Genomic DNA, 14,088 nt, shown 5'->3' on the forward strand with positions numbered 1-14,088 from the left:
GCACATTTTTCACAAATCAGCCATCTGATCAACTGAAATTAAATTAAATTATATCGACAAGCCAATTTCAGACAAAGCATTACAAAAAACACAGCGTAATATGTGCGTAACGTAGGCTATCAGAGATGTGTGTTTAATTCATTAAGAATGCCAATTTAAGATAAACTTCATTTGTATCGTTTGAAAAAATAATTGATAACATTCCCTTTTACAGTTTAAAACTCAACATATATTTAAATATATATATACTATTCACATCGTATGTTGCTTTTGGCCTACACGCAAGGCCTTTACGCACTGTCACCTGAAACTCAAAAGGTTGCAATGTTATATTAACATATTCAATTTCTCAAAAATAAATAAAAACAATTATGTCCGGGGCTTTTTTGATTTATTAATATCACATTTATTCAATCGCCATTTTCCTCCTGTCGATGGTTTTCACAGACAGTCAAGAAGCTGCACAGAAAGCCCCTCACAGCTTCTTAATTTTATTGAGACAAACACATCACAAAACATTAACACATTACTTCACGAATATTTCGATCCATAACGAGTTTTCAAGAGTGTGTGTGCTAAAGAGAGAAATAAAAGTTCAGAATATATCCAATAATCATTCTTCATTCGGGTAAAGTTACAAAATCAATTTATGGGAGCACAGTCACCAACATTGTGCAGGAATACATGAAGTGCATCACTCTGTAAAAAGTTCACATCAAACTATCCAAAACTGTCATTTCGTTGCATATTGACGTCAGCATCTATTTTTTTAAGGCATGTTTTTCAGATCCATATAGTTTGGAAACATCTTGTTAACCTCACACAAATTTATTTTACTTCCATCTGCAGTGAAATATACACCAATGCAACAGAAACAAACTTTAAATGTATGGAAATTCACATGTCAACTGTTGATTTTACAATATTGTTTTAATAATATATTATCCACATTCAAATTGAAGGACTTATAATAAATAAGCTTAAATAAATGAATACAATAATAATTTACATTCACCTCGATGCCACACTATTTACTCCAAATACAAATGCATTTAGTTTTTAACTTTTTCCCCCCAAAACTTCCTGTATTTATAGGACCAGTTCAGATGACATCATCATCAGGTCTCCTAAACACGTGCACCAAACACTTTTTTTAATAATTCATTTTGTGTAGGTCCTAATTGTCATCATTTTAAATATATATTAGATAATGAGAAACGCCTTGTGAATGGAAATAGACATTTATCATTGTTTAAGCAAAGATTGCATTTGGCTGCCTTGCATAGCTCAATTGACCTTTATTGCTAACAGACTGAATCTCTGAACTCCAATCATGTTTCAGCAAACTTCCCTGATGAGGCGAAGCGTTATTCAGATTCTTCTTCCCCGGTTGTTTATTTAGCTGATTTTATTTGCCACGAAAATTATTTTACTGACTGCTGGAACCTTATTAAAAGGCAGAACATCGAATGAATTGTCACAATATTAGCTTTAAATAACCTGACTTACATCTGCAGTGCAGCCATTAACAAATACATAATACATTCTAACTGTAAAACAATGTACTTAACCCATTTCTTTACATTTGTGGTTGTCCATATGCAAAACAAATGGGGCAGTGAGCCTTTACATTTTAATGTTCGTTGATTGAACCAGAGATCTGCCTTCAGAATGAAATCGTTTAATTTCATTCCAAAGCAAAAGCCTCGTTGTATCTTTTTTCTGCCTTATTGACACACGTTTTGTGAAGTAAATTATCATATCTAATTTGCAGATTTACATCATGGTTCAAAGTAAAAACAAGACTGAGTATTCAACATTAAATGACTTGATTCAATTGGCATTTTTGCAGTGCATCAGCGTGTCTGGAGTCCACTCTCGACATCTGCGGGGGAAATTGCATCGCTTCTGAAACTTGAACTTTGTCCAGCTGATTGATTAATTGTGGAAAGAGCCATTAACTTCCCCTTGTGCTTGGAAGGACTGGCTGCGGACGTGCAAATCATAGGGGAAGCGGCCCTCTGGGGACACTCGGTACATGGAGTTGTGCGCAAGAGCCGTGCGTCCTGGCGCACTGCAGTAGCGCATTCCATAGTGGCTGCCTTTCCCGTAGTCTGGTGGATCGTCGTGTTTTAGGGAGAAAATCCCGTTAAAGTTCATCGGGGGGCTCATCTGACCGTCGAAAGGCGGACTTCCGCCCTCCGGGGACGGGTTCTCGTAGTAGGGCTCGTACGCGCCGCTGTAGCTGTAGTGTCTGAACGGCTTGGCACCTCCGTCCACGCTGCTGCCGCTGTGCCCGGGGGGCGTGTTCACGTCTGAGCCCGGGTAGGGGTACACGGCATCGTATGGCGACCTGCCAGAGAACATGACCTCTCCGTTGTGGTCTGTGAGGAAATTTCTCGCGTTCAGCTGCAAACAACCGGCCACCAAGTTGGTCGTGGGCTGAGATAATCCTTTGCACAAAGTCTGCACGAAGGCGAGCAGGTCCGGTCTCTTCCCCGCGCTCAGGGTCTCTGACAGGGCCCAGATGTAGTTCTTAGCCAGTCTCAGGGTCTCGATCTTGGACAGTTTTTGAGTTTTTGAGTAGCACGGCACAACTTTGCGAAGGCTCTCCAACGCGTCGTTCAGGCCGTGCATCCTGCACCTCTCCCGGGTGTTCGCTTCGTGCCGCCGTACTTTGGTCCGTTCGAACTCCTTACCGGGCTTCTTTTTTCGCGGGCCTCGCTTCTTAGGGAGCCCGTTGTCATCCTGCTCGCTCTCCCTCTCCTCCTCCTCCTCTCTGTCGGACATGTCCTCCTCGGCCTCCCTCATGTCAGAGTTGGACCTGTCGTGCTCCTTCTCCAGGCTCTCAGGCAGGCTTTCACGGGAATAACTGGCACCGAACCGCGGCTCACGCATCAAATGAGGTTCCTCGAATGGCAATGTCAACATATTTCCTGTAAAATCAAAGCCAAAAAACATAAACGATGAGGATAGAGTATAACACAGAATCATTTTGAAGGTTGCCAGTTAATTACATAGGTCCTCCCAAGAGGAAGAGGAACAAATTGGCAAGCAAGGCCAATGTCACCTTTTCAAAGACACTCAACTTCATTGTAAAAAGGAACCTTGTTTAAAGGCTCTGTCACATATTTAGTGATAATACCTGATAAAAGCCACATTGTTTTTAAAGAGAGGCAAAAACAACACATCTTCATTAATACATAATATAACAATGTTAATACTAACCTCAGGTCAGTTTGCACCATGCATGTTCCCAAATATCTCCTCTGAATCTGCGCTGCAGCTTCTTCTCTTGCAAACCACAGATTATGAGAAAAGCAGAACTGTGCGCACTCCCTTCTCTCTGCCTGGCTGTGTGGAGCTCTCCCTCTTCTCTCTCTCTTTCCCTTCCCTCTCTCTTTGAGGAATGACACTCATGCCAACAGCGGGTACCCATGCCATCTGCCGCTGACGTCTTGTGGCAGGCGAGACCACGTGCTCACTGTCCCATGGGATCTCCATATCGTACCGATCATCTGGCAGCTCCGGTAATGGGCACCGGGAGGCCCGCGTTTACCGTCAAGAAACACAGACCGGAGAGGATAACAACTAATATCTGCATCTCTGCGTGTAAGAAAGATAAATTAATGTCGTATTTTGTGGGAAAAAAATTGAGATTGTTCGAGTTTGCAGGCATCTTCAACAGGTCAGATAAGAAAGAAGGAGATAGATAGATAGATAGATAGATAGATAGATAGATAGATAGATAGATAGATAGATAGATAGATAGATAGATAGATAGATAGATAGATAGATAGATAGATAGATAGATAGATAGATAGATAGATAGATAGATAGATAGATAGATAGATAGATAGTAGATAGATAGATAGATAGATGGATAGATAGATAGATAGATAGATAGATAGATAGATAGATAGATAGATAGTAGATAGATAGATAGATAGATAGATAGATAGATAGATATATAGATAGATAGATAGATAGATAGATAGATAGATAGTAGATAGATAGATGTTATTTAAAATAATAAATAAGCCCCTGCTATAAAAACTCAATGCTTCTTCTGAATAGTTGGAAATCTAAATCCCTTTCGTTTGTCACACACATGTACACAGCCCTGTACAGACAGTAATACAGTATGTTATCTCTGCATTTAACCCATCCTATTATAAATAGTTGTCAGCTATTAGAACATACAGTGCCTGGGAATCAGTGAGCTGATGCTTTGCTCAAGGGCACCTTGGCAGAGCCAGGACAACTGGCACCCCCTTCATACTGATATTCTGAACAATCTGTGCTGTTGTATTAGCTGTAAAGTGTCTCTACTGTAGGCTATTTTTATTATATTTACAGCACTTTGGCTCGACCAAAAATCGTTTATAAATGTGCTATATAAATAAAACTTGATTTTATTTTATTTATAGTACACTCCTTACTTGGTCCGTTCTGGCACTTGAACTCACCACCCTTCGGTTTCCAAGCCAAGTCCATAAAGCCCATGCATTTCTTCAAGAATTTGATTATCAAAACTATGTAAAAGATACAACAACATACACAGTTAATGCAAACATGCAGTATAACATCGGTGGGAAATCTGCCATAAAACTTAAAGCAAGATATTACATTAAATGAAACCAATTAGAAATGTATTTCTGAGAAGTAGCTGAAAGAAAACAAAGATTGAATATTTACATTATACAGAGATATACTCCAGTCTGTTAACTCTAATGTTGTGTTCAGGGTCCTCTTAAGCAGCTCATAAACGACACCTTATTGGATTTAACTGTATGAGAATTATTCGATAGAATTAGAAAATAATGAAAAAGGCCTGTGACATTTTCCCAGAGTCCAGAGTTGATCTCAACCAACAATGCAAACCTATAAATATTCAGATTACAAGAGAAAAAATCATCACATCCTCACATTGGAGAAGCTACATCCAGAGAACTTACTGTAGGGCATTCATGATTTAAAAAAACGTCTTGAACGATCAGCCGACTATCAGAATAATTGTGTTTTAGTTTTTCTAATTGATCGTCTAATCGATTAATTGTTACACTTCTTTCTCTCCTGCAGGCCTCTCACCTGCAGAGGATGGTGTGGCACCGGGGGGGCGAAACAGTGTTGGTACCTCAGGACCGTACACATTAAGTACACCCCGTGGAAAAGGCCCATTGGCACACTGCCAAATCCACACAGGGGCACAGCTGGCACTCGATATGGGTATATGCACTCCTCAGTTATGTGGAACACACACACAAGCGCGCACACAATGTATTCCTGTGAATGACCTTGTTGCAAGGAGAATCAATTACAGCAGCTTATCAATCTCTCTGTATTGGACATCGATCAGCAGGACAATGATGACACCTTAGTGTGAGGTCAGAGTGTAAAGGGACCACAGGAAGGGAAAGATAGGACAGCATACACACACTGGTGACTTTACATACCTGAGACAGAGCACCACACATGTGTTCACACTAATAAAGGCAAGTGTGTGTGAGTGAGCATTTGCAAAGATACTGTACGCACCCCCAAAAAAGAAAAATACTGAAAAAAAAAAAATCCTTTCATCACGGCCTCCCCCCCAAAAATGCCTCAGCTGGCCTGCTGATCGTCCTGGTCCAACACACACACACACACACACACACACACACACACACACACACACACACACACACACACACACACACACACACACACACACCCTAGCATCTGATGAGTCAAACTCCCCATCTCAGACTAATCAGTTGACTGCACTAATTGCAAATGCAAATATGCAAATTTATATTAATTAATTACTCCACTAATTAGTTCTCTTGTCTTTTCAGGTAATAAATCATGGTGTGGTTGAGAGGGAAAGAGAGGGACATGGCAGTGATCTTTTGTCTGCAAGAAATCCTTTTTTACAGGTCCGAATCTGATGTTTTAAAAATGTATTTTTATCAAAAAACTGACTTTGACCGAGACTTCCTAACTTTTTTTTATCCTAAATTATAGTTAATTACTTCAATTGATATGTTAAGTGTCATATTTCCAGAGAGGAAGCTTGGTCATTTGAGAGGTATATGATATAGCAGAGGTTGGTAAATCAGGGTATCTCGCTGACAGTTCTTTGCTGTCAGCTCTTTTAATTATCACATTATCAGCTTTTATAGGCACGGTGCGTGGTGCCGAGCTGCAAATGAAGGCGCCACTGATCGCACGCTGAGTCGCAAGCGTTTCTCAATCAATGTCACTAGCTGATGACAGCGAGGTGGAGTGGTAGAGGGTGTAGTAATGGTGATGGTGTGGTGATACAAACGTGATTCTGTCCGGGATCTAATTCACTGCATCACTATTTATAGATAATTTCTTAATTGAGGCAGAAGAAAGCCGGAAAATGAACCCCAAAGGCAAAGCATGTCTTTTTTTTAAAAATCCTGACACTTACTCCATAATGAGCCTTCTGCTGTCAATTTTCAGTTCCTCAACAATTTAACAACTCTCCCTATTTAGTTTGCATGCTTTATGTTGAGGTGCGTGTTCACTTCACTGAAGCCAAATAGGGATTTAATTTACTCGTCCCTAATAGGAGTGCAACTAATTTATTTTGAGTACTTGATTATACCTAAAACCCGCATGACTGCCTCTGTTCCTGCTGTTAAATTTAAAACGCTCAGACACTATAAACCTGTTGTTGCAGGATTAATATCTTATAAAAAGCTCATAACCTTAATGTGTTAATAGAAAACGGCATTATTCTTCCTTCAATGAAATGGCTGTTGCACATTAGTTGTATGTATGGAAGACAGAGTTGTATAAAGCGTACCAGGTGACGTAGTGTTGCAAATGAACTAAACTAAATGTAGTTGAATTAGTTAATGTCTCTGACTGGGATGGTTTTACCTGCAAGAAAAGAAAAACAGAACAAACAATATTGGGTTAAAATGCACTTACAGGTATTTACATTTGTTTAAATCTACATACAAAGAAAAAAAAAAGTAAATAGTTGATCATGGTTCCTTTTTGTAAACATTTCAACATTGACTTGAGAGTAATACACTTTAACCAGGTCCTACTGTTCCAAAAGTTACTTAGGGAACATTGGATTTGAAAAAAAAAAGATCTGCAGTGTTCAGAGTTTTCTATACAGAATAATATGATGGAGACATGACCTTTGCACAACATATACTGCATGTTTAAGAGCCGACATGTATAGTGTGTTTAGTGATAATCAATGAGTTATATAGGGATTTCAGTGAGACTGTGTACAACATTTGGTCAGAAATAAAAAATGGGAAATTACATTACAGTCAATTGGCAGGGGATTGCATTAATCTCAAAAGGAACAACAGCTAAATGTCCAGGATGTCGATGTCCTGTCACTATTTTAATATGACATTGACATGATTCAGAATTAAAACACTCTAAGTGGACATGTTTCCTCTCGGTTTCAGGAGTGAAGCACATCCCCCCCCCAGCCAGCGGGTGGATGTGCAGAGGAGGGCTGAGGATTGTGGGACTGATTACCAGAGGCCAGGTCCTGGACTGGTGTCCTCCAGCTGTGCTGTTCTACCCAATTAGAAACTCCATATGCTGCCCCACTCAGCTGCCTGCAGTGGCCACACCTCCACCCACACAGGTGGGAGCGTGGTGTGTTTGTGTGTGTGTTGTCTATACAAACAACACAACAGTCCGCTCACAAGGTAAGAAGCAACGTTTCTCCTGTGCCCAATATTGTATCAATTCTTTTTAGCATACGGATATATAATCAACTCACAGATCTAATTTAATTTGGTGTGATGGCCCATAGTAATTTCTTAATCCCAACCCGTCTCTTTACACCCAAACAAAGTAAGCGACTGTCACTGCTCCTTTGATAGGTAACACAGGTATTTAGGTGGGCGGCATAGAAGTGCTAATAGTATTAAAATATGGGGATATGAATAATGGATATGTTTTTGAAGATGTATAATGTAAAGATGTTAGTCCCATTTTCAGACAGAGATGGGATGCAGACGTGAAATGTTGCTGCAGGCGCCCGTTTCTTTTTCAAAGCACAATCTGTTCGCACACGTTCAAAGTGGCTGTGACAATCTGTTGTGGTAGAAAGCGACACTTCCATACCCAGAAAGTGATAGGATAAATGAAAATGTGTCAGATATCTTATACAAGTAAAACTCACATTTCATATTGAAATGTATGATAAACTCCGGAGCTCTTTTCTGACTTACAGACTGATGTCAGGAAATGTAAATAAGGGACTCACTAAAGACACATTATTTATATGTTATTACACAAGGGGCATGTTGTTGGTAAAACTCTCTTAGTTCAGAAACAAGAAGCGAATGAAAACAGGTTTTTAAAAGTGTTTTGCTCATGTATTTGATTCTATTGACTGTTACGCTAGAAGCAGCTCATGCTTTTCCCCCCGAGCACGAAGCCAGGATGATTGACAGGGCTGCAATGTCGTTTTCTCACCTAATCGACACTCTAAGTGTTGATATGAAATATTTTTCTTCATCAACCGTCCTCAACTCCCGTCGCCTTGATTCATTTGAAACTGCTTCGTACTCTTAACAGTGTGGCAAAGGAAGAGTTTCCAGTGTTCAGTGCAAATGAAGCTGAAACTAAGTAAATGTATTTCATGTTAGTGGGGAAAAAAGTCATTTTATAGCTGACAGTCCACCACAATGATAACAAACATAAGTACTGTTTGAAATGCCACTTTCATTACACATATATTCACCCCTGGCTGCACAGAATACCTCCACCTTGAACTCCACTCGTTTAAACCCCATTGTAATGTAGCTGCAGATATCTCAACATGACATCACGCCATCTGTGTTTAAACAGTTTTAGCGAGAACGAGTGTTAAATTAGGTTGGAGGTTTATTTAAAAGGACAAAGCTGAATGATGGAAAACAGATTTCAAATAGGATCAACACAAAGACAGAAAACAAGTCAAATCAATGATAAATGAGATTTTAAAGTTCTTGTTGTTAGTACCACAAATCAGCAGCTGATGAGAGGAGATCTTTTTGTTGATTTCTTGTCATTATGGTCAAGGTAGCAAAAGGTAGGAGAAGTATTGAGATCATTTGGTAAAGAAAACAGTATAACAATGTAAACATAATATTAATAATACACTTTAGAGCACCTTTCATGCTTGACGCAGTGCTTTACAGAGTATGACAGAAAATGACAATAAAAAATGAGGAAGATAATTAAAAACAAGGTATAAACAAACAGTAAGAGTTATATCACTGAACCATAAAACAATAAAACATGAACAGTGATACTACAAAAAAAATCCAATTGCCCCAAATGATAAGCCAAATAAAAAAGATAGGTCTTTAATTTACGTTGCTGTTCTAAAATCAAATTATCAAACTGAGCAAACAATGCACTTTAACTGCAGCTGATTTGCATTCTGGTCGATGAAATCTATAAAGAATGAAATAAAGACAAGCGGACGCCCTCTGCTTGCTTGAATGTCTCTCCATCCAGTTTTACATCACTCAGTTGGTTTGATTTAATCAGTCGATAATGTGCCTTTTATATTAAATCCGAAAAGTCTTGAGGGACAACTTGAATCTAAGGTTAACCCCCCCAAAAAGTGGTGGGCGAGACTAGTCGGGAATTGTCTTAACATCTACTTAATTTCCGTAAACCTTACTTTGTTTAACCAAAACAGGAAAATGGGTGTTTATACTTTTCATATTAGCAAACAAGCCTAGGTCGATATACATCACAGTCGTCATGAATATATGTAGTATAAAGTAATAGTCAAGTTTAGTGACTCAAAACTACACTGCAGTAGTAAATGTACTTCCACCGCTGAGAGTTAATGCTTAAACACACCCAGTAACAACCTCTCATTATTCAAAATCAACTCGTCAAATATTTGTAGTAGAAATATTTCTGTGTTTCTATCAGTGCCATGTTGTACTGGAGAGATTCCAACTTCCACAGCAGATCTTCGTCTGCAGACGTCAGGGAGTGAAATGCCCTCGGTAGCTCCCATCATCTGCTGAGTGTCTCAATGCTGTGACGGGGGTCTGCCCTGCCCCTTGTGCCCACCTGAGGGGGGGGGGTACAGTTGGCAGCCTCGGCCCCCTCACCTGTCAGGCTTCCAGAGAAGGATCCTCTCGGCTGCCAGCAGAAATCGCTACTTCCTGTTCAGGGTTAGTCAAGATGAGGGACGCTGGGCTCTTTAAGAGTTGGGCCAATTCCCAGACTCACCAGCAGCTCGTGCCACAGGGCCTTTGATTCTGGGCTCTCCATCAGTCACTCTAAATAGAGCTCTGTGCTTTTTCCAGTCGATAGACGGGGTTCAATTTTTATTAAACAGCTTGATATGCGAGGTCTACTTTACATGCTGCGTGATGAGGCCGTGTGTAGTGAAGTGGTGTGAACATGCTGTCCGTTCTGGTTAGGTCACAGGATGGCTTCCCAAAGGCCAGTGCACTGTAGCCTTGTTGTGATATCTTTAGATTTTATTTACAGTATATGTTTTCTGAATGTTTGGCAGCATTTTTGTATTTATACATTTTTATTAAGTTGATAATAATGCCAACTATTTTTTTAAGTTCCAACACTTACTGTACATGTGAGGATTTGCTGCTTTTCTTTGTCTTATTTGACGATAAATGAGGTGATATTTGGGTGTTTGTTGGACAAAACAAGCCATTTTCAGACTTCAAATTAAGCTATGAGAAATTCAACTAAAAACTTTACATATTTTTAGAAGAAACCGATCGATTAATAGAGAAAATGATTAGCTGATTACTCAATCATGAAAATAATCTTTTATTTATTATAATCTTAGTTTTCTGGTTATATCTTCCCCTGTGTGTGATAGGAGGACAATACCTGAGGTTTCTTGAGTGTTTTCGATGCCTTCACATTTGAATGCCTGCATATGTTTTACATGTAGTGCAGTCGAGCTCATCCTTCCCGCAGGTGAGGCTGTTTTCCTTTTGATGAAGGAAAAGCAAACTTATTAGCAGGTCCAGGTAACATCAGAGCAGCAGTTCCCGCCAGTGGCCATGTGATTGAATCAGACAGCGAGTCTAAGGGAGCCGGGTAATGAAGGGACAGTCTGGATGCCTTCACACCCCTCCCTCCTCCTCCCCCTCTCCTCCTCCTCCTCCTCCTCTTCCTCCTCCTCCTCTTCCTCCACCAAGTCGTACTGGCGCTCAGCCAGAGCCTGGGACAGGAGGTGGGGTGGAGCACAAATACCAACACTCACATTATTGACAAACTGCATTTGCATGTATGAGAGCAATTGAGGACCAATACATACATGTTGTCTGTTTAATGCATGTTAATACACAAAGTCTTGATTATATAAATCCACAAGAACACACACAAAGAAAGAGATTTGATGTATCTGTAAATTGGCTTTCACCAAATCACAGTTCTGCCACCACATGACACACAGTCGTGTTTATCCAACCACCCTTGACTGGAGCTAATACCAGGAAAAAAAGAAACTAATTTGCACATTTCACTTCCCAGCAGATTGACTATTTAAAAGAATAATGACCAAAAACAAAAGCTTTGTAAATCAGCTAGCCAAAAACAATATAACCACAAATCTTACTTTGCAGCATCACCATATTCCTCAATCGTGCCAAAAATAAGCATTAAAAGCTCTTTAAAATACGGTTGATGGCTTTTGGTTACAGGCAGTCTCCATTTTCCTGCCTGGCAATGGTCTTTTATGGCGAGGGACCTAATACAAGATTTCTGTTCTAGTGCAAACACAGTGGCCATGGGCACCAAGGAACAGCTGCCGTATAATTGAATTAACATTCGCCTTCTGCTGCGGCACTCTGAGAACTCCAACACATCCCTCCACCAGCTCCATCAACCTGCCCATGAATATGCATGCTGCTTGTGATAAATATGCGTTGGGTGTGTAATGTTTGTGGAGCTGCCTATATGGTGGATAAAGAGCTATATACTGACTGTCTTGGGAGTGTGACACGGTATACATCAAGTCACTGGATCATTTTTAGTGCTGCGGGCCTCTGAGCCGGAGAGGTGGAGCTGCTGGAGCTTCAGAGGGATTTCAAGTCTAACAGAGACATCTAGTGGACAACTGCATGTCTAACAAATGTTCAGTTATGGTGTTTAATACATAAGAGTTTTGATTCTAGTAAGTTAGCTATATTCATTTGTCTTCACTTTGATTATTTGCATGTTTTTCTTTAAACAAGTGCTCGTCAAATATCGAAAGGCTTGAATTCTTCCTGTCGACACACCACTAGCTTTGTTTCTATTATAAAACTAAGGGTCATGTTCTCATATTTAAAAATATAATGATGTAATCTTAAGCCTTTGACACAAACTCATATATAAAGTAATTTATAAATGTATAACTCTGTTTTGTAAGGTGCTATATTCATCAAATATATTAATATATATTGTATATTATCATTACAGTATTTCAGGAATGCATTAAGCACATTTCATATCTGATTCAGGGATGAAAGGGTAGTAGATGTTAACACTATAGTACAAGTACTTTGTTACTTATTGTAGTACATGTTGTACAAGTGTAGAAAGTAATACGATCAAAATAGATTGTAAGTAGATGTTATTTTGTTACATTTTGAAACATGAGACGGCAGTAATTTACAACTGCCTCAATGTAGCACTTTGGATATTTTTGTTTCTACCACACATCAGAAAGCATAGAACAACATGGCATTAAGTGAGTGCATCAGTTGTCTGTCTACAGTGTGCATGAAGCCCTTTTCCCAGGAGAAATGTTAGAGTGTCGCAGTAGAAACAGGTGTAGGTAATCAAATTAACGATGGCTGATTTAGCCATTTAGCGTCCTGGGTTCAGGGTGCTGTTGTTGTGCGAGGGCTCGCTGTCTCTCTCTCTGGGACAGTGTTATTAGAAACACCTGAGCCTTCCTACCATGACGAGTCCAAAATGTCTGCTGTGAGAGAAGGCCCATGCTGTGTGAAATGGTGCAGGATATTTAGGGGGAAACAAGGGACTAAAGCCCGCACTGAATGGTATTGTCTGAATGACTTTGTGAGCAAACAACCACACACTATTCAAATAGATTCAGCAGAGGCAGATTTAGTCTGACGTTTAGCGTTAGAGCGGGGGTCAAGCTTCAAACGGAGAGAAACCTACGAATGCAGAAATGGTTATCGTTTAATCAACTCTTCAACCGATTAAATTCAAATGAACTGCCAATTATTCTAATAATGGATTAATTGTGTTTATCAAGCTGAACATTTCTAATATTTCCTGGTTCCAGCTGCTTAAATGTGTTTGTCATTATACATTAAATAAACAGCAATTTGGGGACATCACCTTGAGCTGTTGGAAATTGTGGTTGTAATAATAATAATAATAATAATAATAGTAATAATCCTATAAGCAAAATGAGAAATGTCCCATCCTTCATAGTGACTGTCAAATGTCCTTTCAGGATGGGGGACAGAATACAATGCAGTTTATGTGAAGTTAATGGGACTTCAGCAGTCTTGTTGTTGCACCAAATTCCCAGACTTTAGCAGGATAAGAATCCTCAAAACTAATTAAAAAAACGTTTTGAAGATAAGAATAAGAATAAGAATACTTGGAGATCAAATCTCAGTGCTTCAATAATAATGAAATACCTCTTCAATGTTGAATAAATGCCTCTTTGATAATAAGTGTGTTAATGAGTTTTGATCAAAACAAAGCCTTAAATAATAAAGCCTGCAATCATAAGTAATTCATAGGCAACCCGTAACCTCTTGCATAACTAGCGCTGAGATCTGCTCTGACGCAGTAACCCATTGAAAGGATGTTCTTTCACTCGAGCAACATTTCAGATTCTCAATCAGAAAGCTTAAGACCAGAGTTACTAGCTGAAATGATGTCTGGAATAAGTGAAGACAGGAAGGTGTGGAATTCTCTACCTCTCTTATGCTTTAAATAAAGAGCATTGCCACACTCTGATTGGTCAGGAGAGGAAACGCACCACGCTGCTCTCACTTTTGAATCAGGAGTATAGAATGACCCTCAATCAACTCAGGCAACTTTACAACTCCAGCTAAAGAAATAGGGGAGAAAAGGATACAA

The 14,088-nt window shown here is 39.5% G+C and overlaps 1 protein-coding gene across 1 annotated transcript; it reads right to left on the reverse strand.

Annotated features, from left to right (window-relative positions):
- Window positions 1–383: 383 nt before the first annotated feature.
- neurod6b (neuronal differentiation 6b) lies at window positions 384–3,369 on the reverse strand. Its single transcript, XM_010781430.1, has 2 exons — window positions 3,229–3,369; window positions 384–2,936 (listed from the first exon to the last, which is right to left on the reverse strand). Exon 2 carries the CDS (start codon window positions 2,929–2,931, stop codon window positions 1,939–1,941), a length of 993 nt encoding a protein of 330 aa, XP_010779732.1. The 5' UTR covers window positions 2,932–2,936; window positions 3,229–3,369; the 3' UTR covers window positions 384–1,938.
- Between the last annotated feature and the right edge of the window lie 10,719 nt (window positions 3,370–14,088).

Source organism: Notothenia coriiceps, unplaced genomic scaffold (genome assembly GCF_000735185.1).
Source record: "Notothenia coriiceps isolate Sejong01 unplaced genomic scaffold, NC01 NC01_scaffold00023271, whole genome shotgun sequence".
NCBI lineage: Eukaryota > Metazoa > Chordata > Actinopteri > Perciformes > Nototheniidae > Notothenia > Notothenia coriiceps.

Excerpts from the sequence above, each read along its gene's own strand:
- neurod6b (XM_010781430.1), bottom strand. The coding sequence starts at position 2,931 with ATGTTGACATTGCCATTCGAGGAACCTCATTTGATGCGTGAGCCGCGG.